The sequence below is a fragment of the Silene latifolia genome, chromosome 9, assembly GCF_048544455.1.
Source record: "Silene latifolia isolate original U9 population chromosome 9, ASM4854445v1, whole genome shotgun sequence".
In the NCBI taxonomy this organism is placed as follows: Eukaryota; Viridiplantae; Streptophyta; class Magnoliopsida; order Caryophyllales; family Caryophyllaceae; genus Silene; species Silene latifolia.
This window is the reverse complement of record NC_133534.1, coordinates 34,489,749-34,500,438: the sequence shown is the minus strand read 5'-3', so window position 1 is coordinate 34,500,438 and position 10,690 is coordinate 34,489,749. Positions and strand designations below refer to the sequence as shown.

Sequence of the window (10,690 nt, the reverse complement as noted above, 5' to 3'; positions counted from 1 at the left end):
CCATCGAAGTCACTCCTCTAGGTATGAGGCCTCCAATTCCTGGGTATGTTCCTTCTACTCCTGGGGATCTCCCTGCTTCTAGACCCGCCCCTGCTTCCGGTCCTACCCCTGTTACTGAGTCCGCTCCTGCAACTGGCTCTGTCCCTACCTCCGGATCTATCCCTAATTCTAGAGTTGTTCGTGCTTCTGGAGCTGATTCTGCTTCTGGAGCCGTTGCCTTAACATTTCCGGAGGATTTTGGCAAGGCTAAATCCGCGTGTAATCTGGGTCTAATGGATCAGCTGTTGTTCCCTGCCCCCGAGTCTGCATTGGGGAAAAGAGCTTTGTATGATTTGGTGGACCGTGCAGCTGAGCACTCATTTGAGGTAAACACATGCTGACTGCCTCAAAATATTCTCTCTCTGTTCTGGGTTGGCAGTCCTTCCAGATGTCCCTATTTCTGAGGAGGAAAGTTCCTCTCCTGGAAGCTAAGAAGGAGGAGCTCCTAAAGCAGACGAAGGCAGCCGAGGAGAGCAAACTCAAAATTCAAGCTCAACTAGATGCGGCCCAGAATCTGCTGCTGGAGGAAGCTGCTCAGAAGCAGAAGTTGTAGAGTAGTCTTTCTAATGCTGAAGGACGGATCTCTGGTGCTGAAAAGAGTATTGCTGAGGCTAAGAAATGTGGTGCCGAGGCCAGAAAATCTGTTGCTAATGCTGAGAAACGCGCTTCTGATGCTGAGGCTCGTGTTTCCCAGATTTTGGAAGAGAAGGCGTCCTTGGCTTCCAAGGTGCAGGTGTTGAAGAAGAAGAATACTGAGCTTGGGGACACCTTAATGAATGATCTTGCCTATACTGCTCTGGAGACGAAGATTGGGTGCATAAAGGCGTTCCAGAGTGGTGAGCACTTGACTTGGGACTTGGAAGCTGAAGCTCGCTGCTGATTTTCCTGAGGGCCTGAGCCTGGATCTGTTGGCTCGCATGGTGGGAGTAGGCAATGCTTCTGCTAATGATCCAGGTGCTGAGGAAGAGGTGACTTCTCCTGCTCCTGACACCCAGGCAGCTGCTTGAGGCTGTGGATCGTATTGATCTAGATTAGCTTTTCATGCGTTATGAAAACTTTCACTTTGCATAATTTGTTTTTGGCCCTACGGGGCGTAACATTTCAGTTTTAATTAGAACAACTAGGTACGTTTTGGTTTGGTCCAGGGGGCCAGACATATTTTGCTTTTGAACTTAAGTATTTTTCGCTAGATATACATTTGTTTCATACCGTTTCTGGTGTTCTTTGATTTGTGCATGCACGTCGGTTGTTTGGCCATCGCTGTCTGATTGCTGGCAAAGGAATCTAGTATGCCCACTCATTGAAAGAAGCTAGGCTTGCGTGGGTGCTAATGCATCGCGGGAGACTGACTGTCCCGGTTGTACGTGCTTAGCCCCGGACACACGCCTTCTGTAGTAAATACAGACCCTGCCAGATTAGCTTGCATTTTTATTCATTTGGCCATTTATTTGAAAGACATAAAAAAGGAACTCCTTTATATCAAATACTTAAAAAGTTTTTTATTAACTTAAGAAAGTTTCAGAATCAGGAAGTATCAGGGTCATAATACATGTAAGGTCATTTCAGAATCAGAAAACGTTGAAACCAGAGTGTATGCCGAAAACATTTTCAGAACCAAAAAAATATTCAGAACCAGAAAAATATTTAAGGAAATTTTAGAACCAGAAAAATATTCAAAGCCAGAGAATATTCAAAGCAAAATCAAGAACCTTGCTGACTTGTATCTGGTAGGCTGAGTACCCAGTTGCTGACCATGCTGGTGGCTTAGGTGAAATACTTTTTCAAGTGGGTGATGTTCCAGGATCTGGGAACCATTTGCCCTTCCATAGTCATGAGTCGGTAAGCTCTTTTTCCAACTATGCTTTCTATTTGGTATGGCCCCTCCCAATTGTAGGCGAATTTTCCTGCTTGCTGGTTCTTGGTATTTTGGAAGACTTTTCTTGGGACCAGATCTCCTGCCTACATGGTTCTTACTTTTACGTTCTTGTTATAGCTTCTGGCCACCGTCTGTCGGTAGGAAGCCATCCTGATCTGGGCGCTGGTTCTTAGTTCATCTATCGTGTCCAGGCTGCTTGCTAATTCCACCTGATTCCGGTCTTCTGTTATGCATCCATACCTGTGGGTTGGGACCCTAACTTCGGATGGAATGATTGCTTCTGCTCCAAACACCAGGCTGAAGGGGGTTTGTCCCGTTGTAACCTTGGGTGTGGTTCTGTTAGCCCAGAGGACCAGAGGCAGCTCTTCTGCCCATTTACCCCCAATTTCTTCCAGCTTCTTTTTCAAATTTTCAACGATGATTTTATTGCTGGATTCGGCTTGTCCGTTGGACTGGGGGTTCCTGGGAGTAGATTTCTGCAACGAGATATTCCACCTAGCACAAAAAGCTTATGTCTTATTTCCAATAAATTGAGATTTATTATCACATATAATCTCATATGGAATGCCAAACCTGCATATGATATTGCGTTTAATAAAAGATATCACCTGGGTTTCTGTAACCTGGGAGGATGATTCTGCTTCTATCCACTTGGAGAAGTAGTCCGTCATGGTGAACATATAGATTTTGTTTCCTGGTGCTCTGGGTAATTATCCCACGATGTCTATTCCCCACTTCATGAAGGGCCACTGTGAGATAACCTGATGCAGAGGCTCTGCTGGCTGGTGGCTGACGTGAGCGTGCCTCTGACAAGCGTCACATCTTTTTTGCGAACTCCATGGCATCTTTGCGCATTGTGGGCCAGAAGTATCCCTGCCTCAGTGCCTTGTTGGACAGGCTCCTGCCCCCTGCATGGTTTCCATATTCTCAACTGTGGAGAGCATGCAAAACAGCCTGAGATTCATCCCGATCCAGGCATCTGAGGTAGGGTTCAGCGAGGGATTTCCTAAACAGGATACCATCAATTAGTATGAATCTGGATGCTTTCATTCTGAAGCTCCTTACCTCCTTTTTATCTGCTGGCAGGATATCATTCTGCAGCCAATACAGGTATGGTTTTCTCCAGTCTGGAGTATTTTCTTCACTGCTGGTGCTGCACAACACTTCTGCTTCCTGCTCTGGTTTTAGTATCGCTGGCTCCAGCACGTGGACAATTGGTATCGTGGAAACGGCTCCTGCTTTGAAGGTTGCCCCCAGGGTGGCTATCGCGTTTGCTTCTGCGTTCTGGTCCCTGGGATTTGTTTGATGTTGAATGTGTCAAATCTGAGGGTCAGCTCCTTTGCTACGTCTAGGTATGCCATCATCCTGGGGTCCCTGGCTTCATAGCAGTCATTTACATGGTTAACTATAAGTTTAGAATCACTGCAAACCTTGAGGATCAATGCTTCATATTCTGCTTCGTTGTTTGTGGCCTTGAATTCACATCGTACAGCCTGAACTATGAGATCTCCCTGGGGTGATTTGAGGACCAATCCTACTCCTGCTCCTCTTGCGTTGGAGGCTCCGTCCACATGTAGCTCCCACACTTGTTCCCCTTTATCTTCCTCCAGACTCAAAATATCTTGTTCCGCATGGGTCTGGAAAGCCGGGCAGAAGTCAGACACAAAGTCTGCCAGAGCTTGAGAATTTATGGCCGTACGAAGTTCAAATTTCAAATCGTAACCGCTCAGGTGCACGGACCATTTAGCCATCCTCCCTGACAATTTTGGTTTTCTCATGATAGTCTTAAGAGGATAGTTAGTTATCTCAGAAATTGTATGAGACTCGAAGTAAGGACGCAGTTTATAAGATGCTGTAACTAGAGCAAGGACAAGTTTTTCTAGTGACGTGTACCTGGTCTCTGCTGGAAACGAAGACTTACTGACGTAATATACTGGGTGCTGTGATCCTTCCTGCTCTCGCACTAGTACTGCACTAACTACTTGCTTCTATGACTGACAGGTACAGGAACAGTGGCTCTCCTGGTTGTGGCTTCGACAGGAGTGGCGGGGTGCTGAGATAACGTTTCAGCTCCTGAAATGCTTTCTCATGATCCTCCGTCCACTCGAGTCTTTGTCTCTTTCTGAGTACATCATAAAATAGCCTGCATCTATCTGAGGATCTGGATATAAATCTCTTTAGAGCTGCAGAATTGCTTAGATTTGTTCGGTGCTGGCCTCTATCCCCCTCTAGGTCACCATGTACCCCAGAAATTATCGACTGGATACTCCAAAGGTACACTTTGTCGGATTCAGCTTCATTTGATATTTTCTGAGGTTATTGAAAGTTTCTGCCAGGTGCTGGTGATGTTGCGAAGCCTGCTTCGATTTAACGACCATATCGTCCATGTATACTTCCATAGTTTGGCCTATTTGCTGTTTAAACATCATGTTTAGCAGCCTCTGATAGGTAGATCCTGCATTTTTCAGTCCAAAAGGCATGACATTATAGCAGTAGATACCTCGCTCGGATCTGAATGCTGTATTTTCCTGGTCGTTGGGGTGCATCTTTATCAGGTTATATCCGCTCCAGGCATCTAGGAATGTCAGCATCTTATGACCTGCAGTAGCATCCACCATGGCATCTATGGGTGGTAGTGGAAATGGATCTTTTGGGCAAGCTTTATTTAAATCCATGAAATCAACGCAGACCCTCCACTTGCCATTCTTCTTCGGAACCACCACCACATTAGACAACTGTTGGGCCCTAAATTATCCTGCCTGACCTGATATAGACCAGACAACAGCCAAGGACAATTCCCAGGCAAAAGATAACTAAAATCAGGCATTACTTCAACACGGATAGGCACCAAGCAGGAGTTGATAAAAGACAGGCGAAAGACAACCAAAGAAACTGAAAGGAAAAGCACCAGGCTACTTCAGGCTACAAACAGGCAGTTTATGTATATTCCCTACAAAAAAGGAAGACCAATTCAAGAAGCCAAAATATATAAGAAGCAGTCAAAGCAACGGCTAGTCTAAAGGCAACCACCTCCGAGTAAATAGGGCACATTCCCTATTTACCAGGAAAACCTAAACGGCACAAAAACAATTGGAAATAACCACCTATAAATAGAAAGGAGGAGAAGACAAGAAGGATCATATGAAAGACCATCACTTTTACTCATATTCTTTGTATTCTTAAGCTATATATTCGCCTGTCACGCCTGATATAACAATACTCTGTCAGGCTACCTAAAATCATAGTAACAATCACTCCTGGCTTGGTGCCCGTGGTTTTTTCCCTTATTCCCAGGGTTTTTCCACGTATACATCTTTGTGTCATTATTTATTAGTTTGTTTTACTTTCAATTATACCAATCAGGCGAGTTATTCGAGTTAGATAACCCTACATATAAATCCCTGGCAGGACGCTCTAGATCAATAAAAATCCTGCCAAAACAACAACCATTCTGGATATTTTACCTCTCAAATCTTTCCTGCAGCAAGCAGGTTATCTACTTCTTGGTTTATGACCTGGTTCCTTTCAGAAGCAAACTTTCTTCTTTTCTGCTGTACATTCTGATCGGATAAGCACAGTTCGTTCTGGATGCAGTGCGTCCAGGATGACTTCGTCTAGTTCTGCCTGCTGGGGCTCAATGTACTCGTCCTCGATGCGCTGGCTCTGTAATTGCTATGCAGGCGAGCTGGTTGTTGACTTCAGAGCCACTTTATAGCAATCCTTAGCTTCTTCCTGGTCCCCACGTATCTCTTGCACCCCCAAGACGTTGGGAACTTTAGACACTGGTGGTACGTTGAGGGTATTGCCTTCATCTCGTGGATCCAGGGCCGGGCAAGAACCACATTGTAAGTAGAGGGCTCGTCAATAACCAGATATCTTACCTGCATGTTTACACCTCCGTCATAGGTTGGGATGACGATTTCTCCTAGGGAATGCTTTGTTTTGCCACTGAAACCAATCAAGGGAACCGCCTTCTTTCCTAGATATTTCTCGGTGAATCCCATGCCTTTGAGTGTCTCTAGCATGATCAAGTTTACGGAGCTTCTGGTATCCACCAAGATCTTCCTCACCTCGCAATTTTCTATGGGGAGCGTGATGATTAGAGCGTCATGGTGCTGTCCTGGAGCAGACTGAGTAGCTGTTTCATCAAAGGTTACTGATGGCAGATTCTGACAACTGATCCTGCAAGAATTTTCTAGTTTGTCTCCCTTAGTTCTGGTTGCATGCCTCTTTGATGCTGAATATGTCAGTCCGCATAGCTCCGATCCATCTGTAATAACATTCACAGTTCTAGTGCATTGAGGAGGAGGAGATGGCAGAATCTGATCTGCTGATTTCACTCTGGTTGTGCCTCTGGGTACGAGGTGATCCAGGTTTCCTTGATCATAATGGAACTCGACTTCCTTTCTGAGGGAATGGCATTCGTCAGTGTCATGGGTGTTGCTGCCGTGGAACTCACACTTTTTGCATGTATCCTTTCTGCTGCTGGAGTATCCTTCTGTTGGAGGTTTTGGCCATCTGACTCTGCGACCCAGCTCCTGCAAGGCTTTAAATAATCCTGCAAGATTAGTGGTAAAACCGTACTTACTTACCTTCGGAGGCAGGTCTGCTTCGCTTTCTCCTTCAGAACTTCCAGAAACTTTGTTTACACTCCTGCTGTAGGGTTTGAGCCTTTCATTCCTCTTTTTTACTGGAGCTTTTCTGGACACTGGGTCTGAATCATATATGCCTCTGATGGGTGCAGAGTCTTCCTCCAATCTTATGACAACAATTGCCTTTGACAGTACTTCCTCAAAGGTGGTGCAAGGAAGCTTCGTCAGGTCCTTGTAAAGATCTGAATTCTGGTGCAGTCCTCGGCGGAAGGCTTGTATAGCGGTTGCTATATCACATCTCGGGATAGCCACCTTCTCTTTGTTGAACATGTTCAAGTAATCATGGGTGGACTCCTCAAACCCTTGCACTATCCGGTAGAGGTCACTGCTCTGCTTCTCCGGCTTTCTGCTGCTGGCAAACTGCTGGTTGAATGCATTGACTAGGTCGGCAAAGTTGGCTATGCTCTTGTTGGGCAGGCCGACGAACCACTGCAGAACTGCTCCAGACAAGGTTGACCCGGATCCTTTACACATACAAGTCTCCTTTAAAGATCCAGTTGCGGTTATCACCATCATTTTCTGCTTGTAGTGGTTGATATGATCGACTGGGTTCATGGTTCCGTCGTAGAACGTCATGGCTGGTGGTACACATCCTTTAGGAACACCGACAAGGGCTATATCGTCCACGAAAGGTGAGTCTGCGTAGCTATCTCGGGCAGCTTTCTCTAACGGGCGGGCAACGCTTGATATCCTGTACATCAGCTCCTTCAGCTCCTGGTACTGCTGCTGCAGTGAGTTACCTGCTCCTGCAAGAGGGTTAGAAACAGACTGGAAGGAACCAGCAGGTGTACCTCCTAGCCAGGGCACTCCAGAAAATTGGCCTGATGCTGGATGACTGGTCACTGGTGTGGCACTGATTATGGATCCAGGCTGCCATCCTGGTGTCTGCTGTAGTCCTCCGATCCAGGCTCCACTGGTGAACTGGCTGCAGGATGGGGCTGCTGTATTGATGACAGGTCCAGATTGCCATCCTGATGTCTGGTGTGCGGGGATACCTGAAAAGGGCGGAAGGTCAGATCCTGACGGGGTGTTAAACAAAGCATTACCTGATGTCTGCTGCAGGCTGGGTGGTTTGTCAAATGATAGACATCCCAATCCTCTGGGCTCAATTGGTTCACTGGGTGTTACTCCTACAAGGTCCAGTCTGGTGACTAGTTCTGATGGAATTGATCGGCTCAATCCTCCACCACTAGTTCGGTTCGGGGCCTCTGGTGCTGATGTTGGTTTGGTCTGGACTGCTGTCACGATCTGAGCAATTGGATTCTAGTTGTCCTTCCTCAGATTCTCAACAACCTGACGCAGAGTGTCCATTCCATGAATCATCACCTGCATCGGATCAAGCGTTGGAGGTCCTCTGCTTCTGAGAACTTCTGTGCCTGATCCCTCTTGGGTCGGGGCTCTGGATGCAGCTTCACCTCTGCTGGAGCTGCTTTCCCTGCTGGATCTGGATTGGCTGGGCGCGCCTGCGGCTTTGGGTATCTGCGGTGGTATTAGAGGTGGAGGTATGGTTCTGGGCGACATGCTAACGGGGATCATCTGACTGGACGCTGGAGGTGCACTCACTAATCCTGCAGATGCAGGAGAAGGTCCTACTCCAGAAGACATGGCTGACATGCTCTGGCTGCTGGAAGACGGTTGGTTCGGTCTTATGAGATTTGGCTATAGAAAATGATCACTATGCCCCACAGTGGGCGCCAAACTGTTTTGGTAAAAATTTACCGGTTACGAATTAATTATGTGAGTGATAGTGATTGATCTAGGGCCAATTACGATTTGGATGCAACAATGACAATGAACGAATTAAAGACGAATGAAAGAATGACACGGAGGATATTTGGTGACGCGGAAAACCCGGTGTTGGAACAACCGCAGGGGGAGTCGGAATCCCACCAAATTTGCACTATAATCGAGGTTCAATATGCAAGTAAGGAAATACAATGATTATTTTTGCTAGTGAATTATTGCCAAGTATAGGCGGGAATTTTGAGGAATGATGCGTTGCTTGAGATGAATTTCGAATGCCCTTTTGCAGTGAACTTCCCTTGCTTTATATAGTAGCTCAGGTCAGACTCAGAGTCAGAAAACTTCCCCCTACTTCTGCTCCTAAATATCTGGTCAACCCATGAGAATAGGGGGTTGTTGGTTGACTTAGTTGTTGCCCCTTTCTTTGCACGTGTGTTTTCTTATTTGCCGAGTTGTGTTTGTTTACTTTTGATCTTGCGGCTCTCTTTGCGCGACGTCAACGGTCCTTTCCCCTTTCCATTTACCAATGATCCTTTGCCACGTCAGCCGTACAAATAGGTGATATTTTTATCCTTAACAACAACCGCCCACAAGATACAGACTCACCCGACGGTATAAAAACTCTCTTTTACATACTCATACTCACTCAAACCCAACAACTTAGCATGACTCGATGATACAAACGAATGTAACGCTCCCGAATCAAACAAAACAAAGGTAAAGACTCCTTTAAAGAGAAAAGTACCGGTGATAACGTGAGCATCATCCTCTGCTGCTTTCTTCTCTATCATAAACAACTTACCACTGGTCTTCTGCCCACCTTCCTGGACAGTACTAGCTGAGGTAGACGGCTTAGCAGCCGACCCCTGGTTGTTGTTGTTGTTCGTCGTCGGTCTCTGATATGAATTACCGCCATTGCGGTTAGACCCACCATTGTTGTTGCTCTGACCACCCCGGTTATTCCACGACCCAGCCGGCCTATTACTAGCGTAACTCTACGAAGGACCCTGAGAGAAACTCCCCTGCGATGGTCTCTGGAAACCCCCACTCACAGCACTGGTGCACTCATGCCTCTTGTGGACCATACCGCCACAGTTAAAACAAGCCATACCCCAACTACTACTACTACTACTACCTCCACGACCACGCCCATAAGAAGCTCCAGCACTAAACCCCGAACTTGAAGAGTATGCTCTCACTTGGATATGGCCGCCCCTCTTGTAACCAGACTGACCACCTCCCTCACTCTCCGCCTTCCTCTTCTCAGAAGTTCTCTCTTTGATCATCTCTAACATCCTCTCAGCTCTCCCTGCTTGCTCATAGACCTCCTTAACATTAGTAAAGACTCCTACCGGCAACTTCTCCATGATCTTGGGTGTCAACCCCTTCTCAAATATCAATGCCAAGTTCTTTTGGCTCAGTCCCATGTCCTTAGCATACCTAGATTTCTCGTTGAACTTATGGTAGTACTCAGCAACCGTCATGTTAGAAGTCATCTTAAAATCATCAAACTCCTCCCTCAGCTTACTATGTGCATGCTCAGGTACAAACTCTCGCCTCATAGCTTTCTTAAACTCATGCCATGGTATCGCAGGTAACCCCTGCTTCACATATATCTCCAAAGCACTCACCTTAACCTTGTCCCACCACTCACCAGCTGCTTTCCTCAAGTAGAACGCAGCCTGTTCCACTCGAAGCTCTTCAGAACAACGAACCGGATTGAGAATATTCTCCATCTCCCTATGCCAATTATCCAGCAGAATTGGCACCCCAGTTCCCAAGTACTCCTTAGGATTGAACCTCGCTATATGAACACTTATCTTGGAGTGATCCAGCCCTGTCTCCTTATCTTTTCTCGCTCTCTTCAAAGCCTCTGTAAGAGCATCTTGGTATTCCAATATCTTAACTATCTCATCAATGCTCATGTTTTCGGCCCTAGCATACAAAGCGTTTCTTTTCGGCGGCATGTTGGAACTATATAAGAAAAGATAAACATGAACACACATCCCATATCTCAAAACACGAAAACAACCTGAACAGCACCTACTCAATCGAGTGCCACAACCCACACGATCGAGTTGAGGTCACTCGATCGAGTTGGCTACTTACTCGATCGAGTGCCTCGACTCCAGAACCTTACCAGAAAGCTCCCAAAAACGTACTCGATCGAGCCAACCACACACTCGATCGAGTTGACCCCACTCGATTGAGTGCCCTATCCTACTCGATCGAGCGCCCAAAAATAGACTTCTGCCCAGAAACTGAAAACCACCTACGCGATCGAGTCACACCCACTCGATCGAGCCACTTACCTACTTGACTTACCTACTCGATCTAGTTCCCCTCACTCGATCGTGTCATGCAGACTCGTACACTACCC

General features: G+C 46.5%; 1 protein-coding gene across 1 annotated transcript; it reads right to left on the bottom strand.

The window, feature by feature from the left end:
* Nucleotides 1-3,177: 3,177 nt before the first annotated feature.
* LOC141600847 (uncharacterized) lies at nucleotides 3,178-4,533 on the bottom strand. Its single transcript, XM_074421104.1, has 4 exons — nucleotides 4,416-4,533; nucleotides 4,309-4,370; nucleotides 3,898-4,225; nucleotides 3,178-3,815 (listed from the first exon to the last, which is right to left on the bottom strand). The coding sequence occupies exons 1-4, from the start codon at nucleotides 4,531-4,533 to the stop codon at nucleotides 3,178-3,180; spliced, it is 1,146 nt and encodes a 381-aa protein (XP_074277205.1).
* Nucleotides 4,534-10,690: the final 6,157 nt, after the last annotated feature.